Source organism: Anastrepha obliqua, chromosome 5 (genome assembly GCF_027943255.1).
Source record: "Anastrepha obliqua isolate idAnaObli1 chromosome 5, idAnaObli1_1.0, whole genome shotgun sequence".
In the NCBI taxonomy this organism is placed as follows: domain Eukaryota; kingdom Metazoa; phylum Arthropoda; class Insecta; order Diptera; family Tephritidae; genus Anastrepha; species Anastrepha obliqua.
In genome coordinates this window covers 74,838,875-74,855,303 of record NC_072896.1, presented here as the reverse complement: position 1 = coordinate 74,855,303, position 16,429 = coordinate 74,838,875, and the positions used below count along the sequence as shown (strand labels likewise).

Below are 16,429 nucleotides of genomic sequence, written 5' to 3'. Positions count from 1 at the left end.
TATCTATGCTTTCGACATTGAGATAGGTTTAGTAAAATTCCAACATTGTCGCCGACAACTTACAATTAATTTGTCAGCAAATTATGTGTACTAAGTACTATATATGTACATAGAATATACAATACAACAAAAAGCAAGCAGCCATAACATTTTTCACTCAGATTTCAGTAACAGATTTTAAGGCAATTGGAATGTCTACGACATGCATATACTCGTATACTCATGTTCTACATTTACATGATTTCTTTGGTTTTATACATTTATGAGTCTTTTAATTATACAACAAATATTGGCTTGGCTGCGGTTATTTTACTTCTTAGTAAAATAAAAAAATATAAAAATTGCGATAAGCTTGAAATGATTTTAAAATCACTTACATTAACTCTTGCCTATTTCCGCAATGAAATATATTTATATACATATGAGATTATGCATAAATGTACATATTTACACATAAATACATATCATCCTGCAAATGTGTATGTATATATAGCTCACTAGACTTTAGTAAGTGCTGATAAGCTTGAAAGGCAAACAAATTTCCCTTTCTTGCTGGCTGCATTGAATTTATCAGTGCGTTTCACTTTCTTACAAAAAGCAATAACATCGCAACTGAGTAAATAAATAAATATTTAAAATAAGACTGCGGTCGGTTGAAATATTCTAATAGGCCCGTTTCGCGCCAAAAATGGGCGGCAGTCAATCAGAGAAGGTCAAATTCTTTAAATTTTTAGTTCGAGGCAAGAACTTCTAAAACAAATTTGCGTATTTAGGTACTTAATTTGATAGTTATTTTATATATATCTATTTGTTTTTATTGTGTACTGTGCTCTTGATCGCGTGCTTAAAAAAGGAGGATTCTAATGAATTTGCGCACTTTCCCTTACTTATTTAATTCACTATTTGCTTTATTGTTACAGAAAACATTTATGACTAAGAAAAATGCCTATTAAAGCTCTGTAAAACCAGTTTTTATCAAAACTATAAAATTTTTAAAAGAATTGTATTTATAGCTAAAGCAGAACTCAAAACCATATTGTGCTCTCGAGCAGTGGTCATAAAAGATTTTAGATCTGCTTTACGGGATTTTTCCCTGGCCGCGCCCACTTATTTGAACTGAAATAAATTTACTTTCGTGAAATAAACATCAATTTGCAAGGTTTTCTCGAATATGCTACACACGACACTCACTAGAAGGTACTACAGATGGGCCAAATGTATCAGTTCAATAAAGAATTGAGTGTTTTTTTGTTTTAAGATGCAGAACTTTCGATAAAATAGCTAGTGCCATATGCCAAAGGAAACGCACTCATGTTTTTGCCATTTCGGAAGTATATTCTGGCAAATTAGCATACAAAGAATTACATCCAAGTAGCGTTTAAAAATTTACCTTCTGTGCCTCGGTGAGCATACAGAGTATTTCGCACGTATTAATGGGTACATAATCACAAATATGCGCAGCTTTTATGCAAAAGGATGGATCAATTTTTGTCTAAGTTGACTGTTGTGGGGGAATTATAAGTCATTCACTAACAAAATATATCCACTAATAAAAAAATGTACGTGAATGTGACCCACAATTCGGCCTCTATTTGCCCACCAAGTTGATGTATTGATGAACAAATGTTTGCCTATTTCTTATACGATATAGCTGATGCAGGAATTTTAGCTATTAGAAGATCGGTTTTTAATTCCTAATTTCTGAAAAATGTTCGCCCTCACATTTGTACCTTTTTTTATCAATAGCTGACACTGTGCACAGTAATTCCTGAAAGCTTCATGGTTGGTTCCTTATAACTTTTCGAATTATATTCAAAACGCTCAGCGAACCAGCGAAAAATGAGGCAAAATATTGATCTAGTGAAGCGCATGATTTTCGCGAGTAACACAATTTCACTCTTCTCATTTAAAACTTTTAAATTGCAAACCGCAAGTGCTTTTATTTTTCCTGTTACAACAGCAAATGAAAACTGAAATGTGTCAAATGTATAATATCTACATAAGTAAGACTGGCTCCTATGCTGATAATCTAACTGAAATTGACCATTTGGAAGTCAACTTTCGTTATGATATTAGCGAGAAAGATCGATTTGCTGGAAAAAGTTCTGCAAATTATGCTAATAAGATCGAGTTAAGCTAGCCGCCATATGGGTGAAATTATTTGTAAAAATTTACGGTCGACCTTTTCCTCCAATTTGTGGTAGACGACTAGAAGTGTGCAAACAGCAGATGAAAACTTTTTCATGAGGAGTCATTTTGAAACAGAAATACACTCGGAAGTTTGCTAGTGCTTCCGGATAAGCGATCGCTTTTAGAAAAAAGTTTTTAGTATGCTGAAAAGGTTTTCCATCACATTTTTTGCATTTATTTGAGCTACAATCGAACTACGTGGAAGAGCAGAGTTTTCAAAATCGCTTTGAGACAAATAATTTCTTATTGAGACAAATAATTTCTAAACGTTGACCTTCATTTTTGTTTTAATTAATTCACTTTATTTACTCATTTGTAGGTATGTAGATATGTATGTACTTGTAAGTAGGTTGTATACTTATATAAGTAGATTAGAATTGACAGCAAACATGAACTGTTGAGCTTTACAAATTATTTGTAATTCTAAGTCAAATCGACGTCCACCAATATTTAATTTTCTAACGGACATTTTAAATGAATCCTCTACTTAATTAAGTCTATCCCTTTGGTGGCGTTGCCTAATTAGCAAACTAATTCAAAAAGGGAATTTGTGCGTACTTATGTGTGTATGTATGTATGTATGTATGTATTTAATTATGTAAATACTAGTGAAGTTGCTCAACCTTACAGCAACCCGAGTATGCCCCTTGACACAAGAATTTGTAATTATTAAAGCGTGCAAATTAAGTCGGCGTATATTTCGCCTGTACATTAAGGAAGCTTGAAAAAAAAGTAACAGTTTTCCCATCGGAATTCTAATAGTTATTATATTTTAAGATTTTCGCTAAAATATTTTAGAAAAATATTAAGATTTATGTTAGTTGGGCCAATGAAAATATGTATCCAAAAGTCAAGTTTTTTATAAATGAAATTGATTTAAAAATTAAAAAAAAAACTTAAATATAGAAAAGCTCTGTATAAAGATGTTTAAAAATTGTATCAACGGAATCATAATAATGAGATTCTTTATACTAATTTTTAATTGTTTTGGAAAATAGATATAAGGAAGACTTGAATAACTTAGTAAAATCTAGACCGATTTAGAAATCTAAAGCAGCGTTGGAAAATTAAACCACTCACTTGCCAAATCAATGGGTTGTAGATTATAGCGTATAGATTATGGCGGTAGTTGCTTAGATCTTACAGGTCCATTGTGCGACACCGAAATCTCATTTATTTTTCTTCGTGGCACCATTTTGCGGCTCTTATGAAGGGGAAGATTGGTATCCGCCTAGAAAATCGGCTCTGATTTTAGCTAAGGCTGGACAGTTGCAAAGAAAGCAAAGGAAGGACAATATTCATGGGAGAAAACTCCTAGTTTCAAGGAATCCCTGCCAAATAGCTAATGGCCGGTTATACAAGCCACGACCTTCGAGATATCCTCTCTTGAAAGGCTAAGCAGTTCCTTTGCCTTTTTCTTATTTATTAGCGCCCATAGTAACCTAACTGTTACACATGTGTCTTCATCTCTCCACACCCCATTGACCTCCTGGATAATGTTATTCTTAATTATTAATTTGCTCGTGGCCATTGGTATCGCAATGGTACTTCTATTACTGAGCAGTTGAAGAGTAATACATTTCCTGGCCAGCTCATCGGTTTTACAACTTCCTTCAGTATCTCTATGCCTCGGAACCCAAATAAGGCTGTCCTTGAATATGACACTAATATCATTAAGGGCTGATCGGCATTTTTGTGCAACCTTTAATCTTAGTATAGCCGCATGCAATGCTTTAATGGCCGCCGGACTATCCGAGAATATATAATATTTATAGTTGTTTTTGTTACTACATGCGTATTTAGATACGTAGCCACTTCTTTTATAACTAGAACTTCTGCCTGATAGACATTGCAATAGTGTCGTAGTCGAACGAATAGTCCTAATTCTTTCGGAAATAATAAAAAATAATTAAAGTCCGTTGCATCATCCATCCATTCATTCCACCATCATCCCTGATCTTTTGGAAAAAAAATTTATAAAAAGTAATTTTATGTATTTATAAAAAAGCTCGGCCGTACTCAAGTAACTCTTAATATTTTTTTTATTACAAAATTCTTCGTCTTTAAAACTAAATATATAATAATCGGTTGTACTCCTAACTATCATATAATCATGCAAAAAGTCCCAAATAATAAACAGTTTTCCTAATCCGAAGCGAAGATAGTACCAAGATTATTTTTATTCACCCTAATGCACCACATACGGCTATATGTAATATAATAGTCCATTGCCGATATAATTTTTGTAGGGAAATGTGTTATTAATCTTACCGACAGCATTATAATACTAAGGTCCGTTGCAAAAATGTAGAGATACAGTTAATTTTAAACGTAAAACACTCACACACTTAAAAAAATATTTTAACCCACATTGCCTATTAGTCATATCTTAAAAGCTATTTGTGAGTATTTTAAAGTAAGTACTGAAAGTTGTTTATTTTACAAACAAAAAGACAAATAATTCCATATTTCGTATGCTTGCCAGTAGGAATTGCGTTGAGCAAATATTTTCCCATGGCTAGTATAAAATCATCATTCAGGGCTTACGCAGCTTAATAAGTATCTTTGTTATTATTTTTTTACCAGTTTCTCAATAAGGTAGGCAGTACCCATTGCAAATTAATTTGGAGCGCAGTATTTGAAAATTATATCCGTTTTGAGCCTGCAACTCACTCAAGATAACAGGCGTGTATATCGCACCCTAAATACAAAAGGGTCACAACTCAAAATGTTGCTTCTGCTCAAACATAAACGAGACGTTATCAATAAAACGGTCCGCGGATGACATATGGCAAAAATAAATTTTTTGTTTTTTGGTAGGACTGTTATAAGCTTACATGGCAAATTTCAAGTTTGTTTTCTGTGCTACTGTAAACAAGTCAAGCTCGAGTGTGGAAAATTTTGAGTTGTGACCCTTTTGTATTTAGGGTGCGATATGTTCCCGGAAAGAACTGGATTTATATTCGGCCAAGGATTATCACCTCAGCAGCATTTACGAAAAATGTGCAGTAACACCTTATTAGCACAACAACAAGCGTTAACATAGGATTAAAATTAAAATATTTTTTTTTTATTTTGAATCAGTCAGTATAGAATGGGTACTGCATACCTTGCTACTAATACTATAATTCAATTCGATTAAAATAAGTTTGCTGTGAAATCACTTACCTTAGCATTTTGTAAAGTTTCTAATGGCTGCTCCAAATTCTTCACCGTATCCATTTGTTGTTCAACGTAATTGCGTACAGCGGCCGATGCGTTGCGATATTTCTCCCAAAGCTCAACGGCACGTTGATAACGTGTACACAATTGTTGCAAATTATCCGAAGTATCATTCCAGGCTACAACCGCATCCTGAACGGCCGATTCGATTTGTTCGACAATTTGCACATCGCACGTTTCGATAAGGGGCTTGGCAGAGGATTTTAAGTCGTCCAAGAGTGTTTCACGATTTTGCAAATCACCAGCAAGACCCTGATTTTGAATGTTCAATGAAAGTAAACAAAATATGTTAAACCACCGCTATGTACTATTTAGTGCGATTAGATGAGGAATGAGGGGAGCACGACAAATTTCACTATAAACTTGAAACTTTTCCGAAACATTTTCATGAATTTGAAATTCAATAATAACGCTTTTTTTTAAACCTAACAACACTTTTACTATTCTCACTATTGTGCTGACAGTCGCTGCCGTTTCAGCGCCCATTCACGTCAAAACCTTAGCACGTACTAAACAGCAATCAGCACAAAAGAGCCAACAAAGAGTAACAAACAAAAAAAAAACGAAAACCAATCCAAAAACACAAAAAAAAAAAAACAATGAAATGGCAAAGAAAATATTGAAAAATAAAGAAGTGCAGTAGAAAAACAAATACAAATTAACCAGCTGAAAACACAAGACTCCATGAGCTTTCTATGTGGCTCCCATTTTGCATGGCCCGCATCACGACCGACGACTTACCAACCAACACTCTCTATGAAGCTTCTAATGGCAGACCCAAATTCTTAACACATACTCGTATATGTATTCGTATGTGTGTGCGCATATACATGTATGTATGTATGTCCCTGCTGCTCCTCATGCTTGCGGCACCAACTTCATAGGCGCTGCTACCCATTTACATTTAAGTAGCAAGCGTGTAAGTATTGAGCGAAAACTTCATGTGGACTTACGAATATTTAAAGCGAATCATTTTCACTAAATTTGCCGCATTAGACACGGCTAATTATAATACATAAATTGAAAATGGTCTTATGTGCCTTAAAAATATCGCAAACATACCAAATTGGTATAGAAAGAAATGGCTGCTTGTTTTTGAAGTGATTACATCTATTTATTTTTTTCAACGGAAAGTATTGTGAAATTCGTCGAAATAAATTACCGAAATGAGCGCCTAAGATGGAGAGCACTTGTTTAAAAAACTAAGCGGGTTTACAATAGGTTTGAAGTAAAAGTGTTGGTGCAATGTGCTTTCTAAGGCATAGTATGGAAATTCGTTTAGAAAGTAGTAAAAGTGTCTTTGCAAAAATGGCTTCGAAACAAAAATTATATCCCAAATTAGACCACTTTTCACAAAACAAAGCCAGGAAAAATTGTTTCCAATATCAAAAGAGTGAAATACCGATAAAGGCTCCACCTATTGATAAGTTCTGACAATATTTTTTAAACTCATTTTGGTTATTATTGTTATAAAAATATATTTCACTCTAAAACAAAAACCACTTAAATCCAAGTTCCAAACTACGTGCAAAATTTTAAAGCATTCAACAAATTTCCATACAATTTCACACTTTAAAAAAAATTTTAGGTATTTAGTTTTATAGCGCATGTAATTCTACTAAATAAACTGTAAGTCTGAAGTGCTTCAAAACCATCGATGATTTTTGATAATTTTTTTCCTTAGCGGTGTTAAGCCTTTTCTCTATACAACGAATGCACTTTTTTATACGTAGGAAATAGAAAACATCATCAAGGAAAATGATTATTAAAAATCAACGAGACCCACTTTACACTTTTACTTTATTATACTAAAATTGTATGGGCTATAAAACTAAGTACCCAAAATACAAAAAAAAAAAAACAACTTATTAAAAAATTTCAAATTTCAATGAAAATTTGTTTGTACAGTTTGAAATTTGAATTAATGCTGTCTTTGTTCTAGAATGAAAACAATATATTGATAATGTATAATTAATATTAATAAAAAAATAAATAAATACATAGTCAAAACTTGCTAATAGGTGATAATTTCAAAATTTTGTCTCTAACTTCACATCGATATCGGATGACTTAATGAAAAGTTACATATGGGTAAGACTCCGTCAGAAAATATGAGATTTGCAAGTGGTCTTTCGATTTCTTTGAAACTTTGGGAAATATTAGTTCTAGGTAAGATACATTCAAGCCTAAAAGGATTTTGAAAAATTTTCAAAATTGAGTCATCTACGCCATGTTGAATATCGGGACCGTGTTTTTTCAAAAATCAATATTTCTTGAACCGGTGGATGGATTTCAATGCAATTTACAGACAATATAGAAACAAATAAGTAGTTTAAATTAGTATTATGTAAAAAAAAAATTTCGAAATTTTGACCAAAAAAAAGTCAAAAAATTTTTTTGAATCAATTTTTAGTTGATTTGGCCACTTTTTTAGATTTTCTGTTATACACGTAACGATTCCTTATGATTTAACCTTTATTTTGAAAAAAAAAATTTTATGGTGTCTATAATAGTTCTCGAGATATTGCGATTTTAGTGGAAGCGCGCACGCACTTTCGCGTACGCACGCACGGTTCGCGCTGCGTTATGTGTTCCTGTATGAAGTGACTGGAGCAGACTGCTGCAGGTCTGTGCGCGTTTTTCTACTCCTGCGCTGCGTAACCGCGAAATTCACGGTGTTCGCTTCCACTAAAATCGCAATATCTCGAGAACTATTATAGACACCATAAAATTTTTTTTTTTAAATAAAGGTTAAATCATAAGGAATCGTTACGTGTATAACAGAAAATCTAAAAAAGTGGCCAAATCAACTAAAAATTGATTCAAAAAAAATTTTTGACTTTTTTTTGGTCAAAATTTCGAAATTTTTTTTTTACATAATACTAATTTAAACTACTTATTTGTTTCTATATTGTCTGTAAATTGCATTGAAATCCATCCACCGGTTCAAGAAATATTGATTTTTGAAAAAACACGGTCCCGATATTCAACATGGCGTAGATGACTCAATTTTGAAAATTTTTCAAAATCCTTTTAGGCTTGAATGTATCTTACCTAGAACTAATATTTCCCAAAGTTTCAAAGAAATCGAAAGACCACTTGCAAATCTCATATTTTCTGACGGAGTCTTACCCATATACTACATACACACTTTTGTAATACAAATTGGCTTCAGAAAATATTTTACCTCTACCTTCGCTTTTTTTAAATTAATCTTAACCCTTGTGTCTCAGACCTTTTCCCATCGCAACTTTATAAACATTTTTAGTATACTTTTATTTTCCCGTTCTACTCACCTCTAGCCGCTCAGTGGCCTTTCGTAGCCGCTCGTAGTCCACCTGTCCGTGCACCTTCAGCAATTCCATCATAAAGTCTGTCTCCTGCACGGAGTCATGCACCATTTCCAACTGTCGCTCATAGCGTATCCAGAGCGCTAAACGATTTCTTAGTATCGTCAAAATGTTCGTGCACTTACTCTCCAAGAAAGCGTGATCGTCTTGCAGCTGCGAGATGTCACGCTCCAATTTCAGCGGTGACACGGACATCTTCAAACGCATTGGCAGTGTATGCAACATTTGTCGTATACGCATGATTTCCTGCCAATTACCGATGAGATCTTCACCCACAGCTTGACAGTCGATTACCGCCTTTTCGATCGCTTCGTTGCTTAATTTTTCGGCGCTTTCGCATTCGTCCAGTATGACCGAAAGTTTAGTTTGATGTTTGCGTAAATTCTGTATGCCTTCTTGTATGGCGCGCAGTTGTTCACGCAGCACAGAGGCACCTTCAAGTTCTTCCGAAATCTGTGTGTTGATCTTGTGAGAGAGGGCGAAGAGCTCACCCACCTTCTCTGGTTCAATGGCGGGATCTTGTAGGCCAATGCGTCCCAGCTCATTACCAATGAAGCCAACACGTGTGCGCAGTACCTGTATGCGTTCAATGTAGAGACAAAGCTCTTCCTCGTTCTTGATTACACCCTTAATGCTGGTCATTGTGAGGTAAATTTCTTGCAACTCACGTTCGAGCAACTTCAATTTCTCTTCTGCTGGCACATCTTGCGATGCGAGACTATTTACTATGTTGTTTTGTATGCGTTCGATGGAGACGGCTATGTTTTGCCAGCGCTCTTCGAGTTGCGCATGGAATTGACGTTGCAACATCTCATCGGCGAGCGGTATGACTTGTAGGGCCTTCTCGAAACTATGTCCAGTTAAGTTGCGTATATTGTTGTGCATTTCGAAATTAGCCTTCATTTCCCAAAATTGACGCATGTGTTCGATTGGTTGTTCCAATGGATCTTCGGGTATGTGTATGTTGCGCAATTCCTTTTCAGCATCTCGCACAAACGTCTCCATTTTGTCGGTTTGGTTTTCGTACTGCGTCCAGATTTCCTTAAATACGAGCAGACGATGCAGGTACAAGGAAACTTCTTCACGCAACTTCAACAGCACAATGAGTGCTTCATTGGTCTCCTCGACAAGATTGGGCGCTTGCACAAGGTCTTGTAGTTTATTGGCAATATTTGAGAGTTGTGTCATCTTTAGATAGTGATGTGAGATGTCGGTGCTGAGCGATTGATAAAGTGTTGTATATTGGTCGTAGTCAGCCGAAGTGACAGCCGACAAATCAGGTACACGCTGCTGCGCTACGTGCAGCCATTGCAATTCGTCCTTCATACCCTTCTCCAAGACAGTCCAGCGCGAAGCAGCTTGTACTAATTTCGACGAACGCTCAGAGGCTTTCTCCAATAGCACAGTCGCACGATTGTATAGTTCTTTATGCAACTCGGCATGCTTTTCTCTCGTTTCCGAGTCGATATTTTCCTCCAGCGACTCTAACATGGCGCGGCAGTGGCTCAAATTTACAAAGAATTTGCGATGTTTTTGCACCTCATTGTTGAGTTGTTCCAATGAGCTGGAAATAATTGGACTTTCTACCATTTTATCTGCTAATACCGTTATGTTGGTGAACTCCTTTAGCGTTTGCTCATACTCTTCACCTAATGACTGTAGCTGTAGCAAACGGTCGCGTTCGGCCAATATGTTGTTCTCGATATTTTTACAAACTTCGTAGGAGTTGTAGATGTCTTGGGGAACCTTCTTACTTGGGAAGTTACGTTGGAAAGCTCGTGCGCTTTGCGTTAGCTCAGCGATACCAGCTTGTACGTCGGCATTTTGTGCCTCTAGTTCATCCAGGCTACGCAATTTCGCATTCAACGTTATGTCTTGTGTTATAATGGTCTCGTAACGCTCTTGAAGTTCCTCCAAAATTGTAGTGGTACGATGTATCAACACAACAAAAGTATTCCACTTTTCCAACTCTTTAGAGTCTTGCACCTGGTTGTCTTTGGTGACATCTTCCACAGCATTTACGTGCTCCTTGAGAGCATCTACACATTGATGCACCTCAGGACCAGTCAAGTGGTCAGCCTTTTCTAGATGCGTTTCCAGTGTATTGACATTCGACTTGATGGTACAAAGTTCGTCATTCAGTTGGTTGTAATTATCCAACTTCTCTTCAGATGGACCCTCATCGGAGTTCTGTCTAATCAAGTACACGCGATATTCAATGGTTTCCAGCCAGGTGGAAACTTTTTCAATAACAGTTATAACCGTAGTTTCTATGATTGTACGATCACCACGCTGCACTGCGTTTTCCAAATCGTGTAAGCCTTGATTGACCTCCTGTGCTCGTACCTCGATGGGTACATCCTTTATATTGTCGGAAAGAGTGGCCAAATGTAAAACATTGCTGAGTGGTGTATGCTCCGGTGTAGACTCTTTCAGTGATCTGATGCGTCCGCCAATCATCTGTTTCGTTTCCGCCCAAACATCCACAGGTTTTGATTGCACTTGTGGGCCGGGGTAATGTTGCAGACTTTCCGACATAATCATTGCTTGCGAGGCATCTTTTGGCGTTTTATCCACACTAATGGCAGATGTTGCTGTCAACCATATGCTTTCTGCTGCCCTTTGCGGTGGCTCATTGTCTGGGCCTGGTATTATTGGCACAACAATCTCTTCTGTCGGCGAGCTGACTTCCTCAATCATGACCGATGAGGTAGGTCTGGAGCGAGGTTTACCACCACTTTGTTGGCCTGATAAAGTCACCTTACTTTGTTCACTGATTTGTAGAGGAATGTCTGGGAATTCTTCATAAACTGTCGTTTTAGTGATTTGTAGCTGCACCAATTGGGGTTTCTTTTCCACAGATGGCGTAGTTTTGTCTTCAGTTGTTTGAATTGGTTCTGAAAGATCTTGAGTGGTCGTTACTACTACTCCGGCATTGGGTATAATGTCCTTTGCTATTTCAATATTCACATTGACTTCAGGTAATTGTTCAGAAACCGATTCATCTTCCGCTGGAGTTCCTTCTGAATCATGTTTTTTCTTCTTCTTCCTTTCCTTCTTCTTCTTATCACGTTTTGGCAATTCAATGGTTTGCGTATGCTCATATATGACAGGTTCTAACTCAGAGCTATCCGTGTCTGGCGGTATCGCCACCGATGTCTGTATTTCTATGTTATACGGCTCGGACATGGAAGTTAATGTTGACGAGATATCTTCCGTTAGCGTCACCGGTTCCAATGATATTGGCTGCTCCATCGGCTGTGGTTCGTGACGTGGCGTAGTCTGAGACGTTGAATCTGCGAACTGAGTCAGCTCGAAAGTCATTGTGTGCTGATCACGTTGTTCCGCAGGTGATTTCACCACTTGTACAGGTTCAATGAATTCTTCAACCACGGGTTCAGGTGTGCTTGCTGGTCTAACATGTTCCACCGGTTCGGGCGTGATTGTTTGTACATAAATCTCTTGCGTGGCTGTTTTGTCAGTTCCAATAGCTTGATCTGACTTTTCTACTTTTTCAGCGGGTAGATCGGTAGTCATATCCCTTACCAACTCCTGTACCAACGGCTGTATAATATCCGTGCTGCTGGGTTCGGGAGTATGTGGCGATTCCTTAGGTGTAGTCTGTAGTTCTTTTTCAATTGTGGTAACGACAATGGTTTGACTTGATATCTCAGTGGTTTCGGGTTTTGGAAGAATTTCTACTTTGGGCTCGACCTCCATAAAAGGTACATCAGTTTGCACCTCTTCTTCTTCTGTTTGTTTTGGTTCAGCTATTATCTGCGCGGCGGGCTCCTCTGTACGCGGTGTTGTCTGCATTTCCGTTTCTGTTATTTCTACTGTTATTGTTTGGGCTTCGGTGTCTTGACTCTCCGGTACAACTTCAATACTGGTCTGTAATGAAATTTCTTCATGCTTTGGCTTATGTTCTGGAGATGTCTGAGAAGACTTCAGCTCTGTCACAGGCTCTTCAAAGACTGGTAACGGCGTTTCCTCGCGTGGCGTTGTCTGTTGTTGTTCATCCTCTACATAGGAAATTTCCAAAACTTCAGTCGGAATGACCAACTCAGTGAACTGCTCACGTGGAGAATCGGAATCGGGCGTTACAACAGCTTCTTCGACCACCTTTACTGAAGTATCTACCTCAATGCTGGTAGCTTCACTTTCCGGACTAATTTCAGTAATTGCCTCATGTTTGACTTTACCTTCGGATTCCAAACTAGGCGATTCAATGTCGCGGGCTGTCGCCTCTGACGATGGTAAATGCGACTCTTCATCTTCGCGAGCCTTGACTTTTTGCTTCTTCTTCTTACGTCGTTTCTTCTTACTATCATCGACATCTTCATCATCTAAAGTTTTGTCATCTGCTTCATAGCCAGTTTCTCGAGGAGAGTCAATGTCGATTTCGGAAACTGAAACTCTGGACACTGGCACTTCAGGTTTTTCCACCTTGGGCTCTTCTTCGCTTTGTTCAAGTTCAGGTTCGACTTCTTCCTTTCTTTTCTTTTTCTTACGACTTCTCTTAGAATCGCTGGGTGTAGCTTTCAACTCATCACCACGCGGCGTAGTGTCCTCGCGCTCTGTCTCAGTTACAGTTGTAGTCTCAACAATTTTCATGCTTACCTTTGGTGGCAATTGATTGGGATCAATATCTTCCTCAGGTGTCAAAACAACTTTTAGAACACCGCTGCCAGGTTGTTCAATCGAAGGGGCGGTCACTGTGAATGATTTTCGTGGCGAATCACTATCAGTAGCCAATACTTCACCAGAAATGAAAAGTTGTGTGGCAGCCCGTATATCGATTTTGGATTTTTCCGCTTTTTCTGATGGTGCGACTTCCATAAGCTTATGCTCTGGTGGCGTACTTGCGCTGATCTCAGTTGATGTGAACGACTCTTGTTCACTACGGGGTAACTGTTCAACTGGTGTTGGTTGCGGTTGCGTGGCAGGTGATGCTGTAATGACTTCTTCGGTGGTTACTTTGGTCACTTCTTCAGGACAGATTGGTTCTACTGGAGCCACCTCTTCCATGGTCGTGACTTGTGGCAATGGCAGCATTGGTGCTAATACTGTTGGTTCAGGTGTCTTAGGACGTGCTTCTTGAATTTCTGTTGGCAAAATTTCCGGTTCACTGACGGGGGCAGGAACTAATACTTCTGCTTTAGGAGTGAGTGGTAGTTGTTCAGGCACTTCTGATATTAATACTGTAGATTCTGAAGGGCATACTTTTGTTTCTTCTGATACGAAGCTTTCAGGTTCTTTGAAGGGGGCCAATTCGGGCATCTCTACTCCAACGAATATTGGTTCTTCAGCTGATTCAGTCACTTCGACGGTTTTCTCGGGCAACTTGCTTTCAGTGGTAGTCACTGTTGTTGTTGTTGTTGTCAACACTGTTGACTTTTCGAGTGGCTCGCCTTCTTCGGGCTTCGATTTTGGTACCACAACCTTTTCGAAACTGTATTTAGCTAAGGAAACAGGATAGCCCGTATCTTCGTCAATTGGCCAAATTGCCTCTACTGGCTTAGCCTCAGTTTCAATCTTCGCTTCATAGACCTCTACCGCTGGTTTTGGATCTTCATCGACGTGTTGTGAAAAATCGATGTCAGTTGGTACCAAATGGTGTTCTCTGGGCCAAATCTCACTTATATTCTCGATAGGCTCAGTTGTTTGTACGCTTGGTGAAATTGTCTCCTCTACTACTATCTTTTCTTCATGGGCTGTTGTACTTAAGTCCGCTGGAATATTAACGGGGCTAGTACTAGTAGCTTCTACGGTTTCAATGATTCTTTGTTCAACTACTTTTGGTGCTGGCAAATCAACAAATTCTACAGGTGCTTGGTCTGTTGATGTTGTTGTTGTTCTTTCTGTTGTACTTGTTGTTATAATACTGGTTGTTGTTGGTTGTGTTTGTGTTGTAGTTGTTGTAATGGTAGAAGTTTGAATATCAAATACCTGTTGCGGCTGCATCGAGTCAATCACTGATGGGGCAGCCTCGTCTAAGGGTTTGCTTGTTTCGCTGGCTTTTGGTTCCAACAAGTCCGTGGAAACCTCCTCTATTACCACGCCCGGTTCCTTAGTTAGCCGTTCAAACTCTTCCTCAGTTACTACCTTACCATTAACAGTGCGAATGATATTCACATTCACTTGTGGTGGCAATTCTTCCTCGCTAACTTCGATTTCTTCGGGCTCTTCGACCACCTCCTCTGTGACATGCTCAACGCCATCGATTACCACAATGCGCTTAATGATCTTGCGTGTCTTGCGGATAATCTTTCGCGTCACTTGCTGCACAACGGCTCGAATACTACTCTGCGTTGTGGCTGTGGTCGTTGGACCCTCCGTTGCGATGGTAATAATTTCAGTATGACCCTCAGGCATTTGTAATTGCTCATACCGTTCAATTGTTGGTTCGGTCTCGAACTCTTTAACGACAACCGCATTCGGATCAGAGCCATCGACGACAGTGCCGCGTGTCTGTTGCATGACCACTGTCTTATAGCCATGCTCATCATCACCACTGGTATCGGCTGTTTGCACATTTTCCAAATTAAGTTGACCGGTAGATTGCACCTGAATATTGCCATCTGTATCGGCTACCGTTGCAATAGAGCTGATTTGCTGATGTTGCACCACCTCTTGCCGGGTGCGTGTTACTTTCTTTACAATGATATGCTTGGTGCCATCTGCATCCACCACAACTTCAGTAGTCGTTTGATCGGGTTCGACAAAGGTGGTCTCGAATGACTGTGGCACGTTTTTCAGCACCAATTCGGTGGCACGATCGATGTCTCCTTGCGGCTGTTGATGGTAACGTGCTTCAATTTCGACATCGTCTGGCACTTCAGGTATCTCCTTATTCGAAATGGTGTCGATTTGTATCGTTTCCTGGCCAGCTTGTATAGTTGAGGTGACTAAAATATTCTCGGTAGGCTTACGCTCCTTCTGCGTCTGCATGGCAGTTTCCATGGTTTCGACAAAAGGTGCCAATGGCACAACTGGTTCCACTAAACTGGTTTGCGCCTCCACTGTGTGAGTCTCCACAATAGGTTGTGGTTGTGGCACAACAAGACTTTCGGAAGTTTGCGTTTCCACTGCCAATACTTGTGCACTAGACGGCTTTACCTCCTCCTCTGGCATTGGGGTGGAATCAATTGTACTAGCATTTGATATAACCGATTCTGGCGCGCTGGTGGGTGGCTGTATCAACGCTTCGGCGGCAATGCGTTTTCGTTGCTCTTCCTCATGTTTAGCCTTGCGAAGCTCCACAATTGTCTTTTCGATGGTGTAAATACGTGTAGTGGCTACAGTGATTTGCTCACGCAGCAGCGTAATAATATGCTCGAGCTGATCCATTAGATCGCAAGCCATGGGCGCAACATCTTCATGCTGTTGCAGCAGGCGCGTTTTCTCGACCAACTCTTCAAGTGATTGCTGCTTATCTTTCAGTGCGCGTAGTAGCTGTTGACTGCGCTCGGCTTGTTTTTTGAGCTGCTCTTCATCTTCGGCGACTTCGGGGGTAGGCTCAAGGTCTTTGAGCTGTTGCGATACCTCCATAATCCATTCCTGCAATGCGATCAAATGCATTTGGTATTCATTCAGTTCTTCCTCACGCTTTGTCTGGCCGTGCATGGCGTTCTGTGAGATGTAGATAGAGAAAGGAATGAAATGAG

The 16,429-nt window shown here is 38.8% G+C and overlaps 1 protein-coding gene across 8 annotated transcripts in view; it reads right to left on the bottom strand.

The window, feature by feature from the left end:
* LOC129247419 (muscle-specific protein 300 kDa) overlaps positions 1–16,429 on the bottom strand; it is a 290,571-nt gene that overhangs the window by 22,235 nt on the left and 251,907 nt on the right. For all 8 annotated transcript variants that reach the window (XM_054886543.1, XM_054886545.1, XM_054886538.1 and 5 more), the window contains 2 exons: positions 8,709–16,394; positions 5,359–5,664 (listed from right to left, as the gene is read on the bottom strand). In XM_054886543.1, the coding sequence (XP_054742518.1) occupies positions 5,359–5,664; positions 8,709–16,394 (7,992 nt within the window). The remainder of the gene's footprint in view (positions 1–5,358; positions 5,665–8,708; positions 16,395–16,429) is intronic.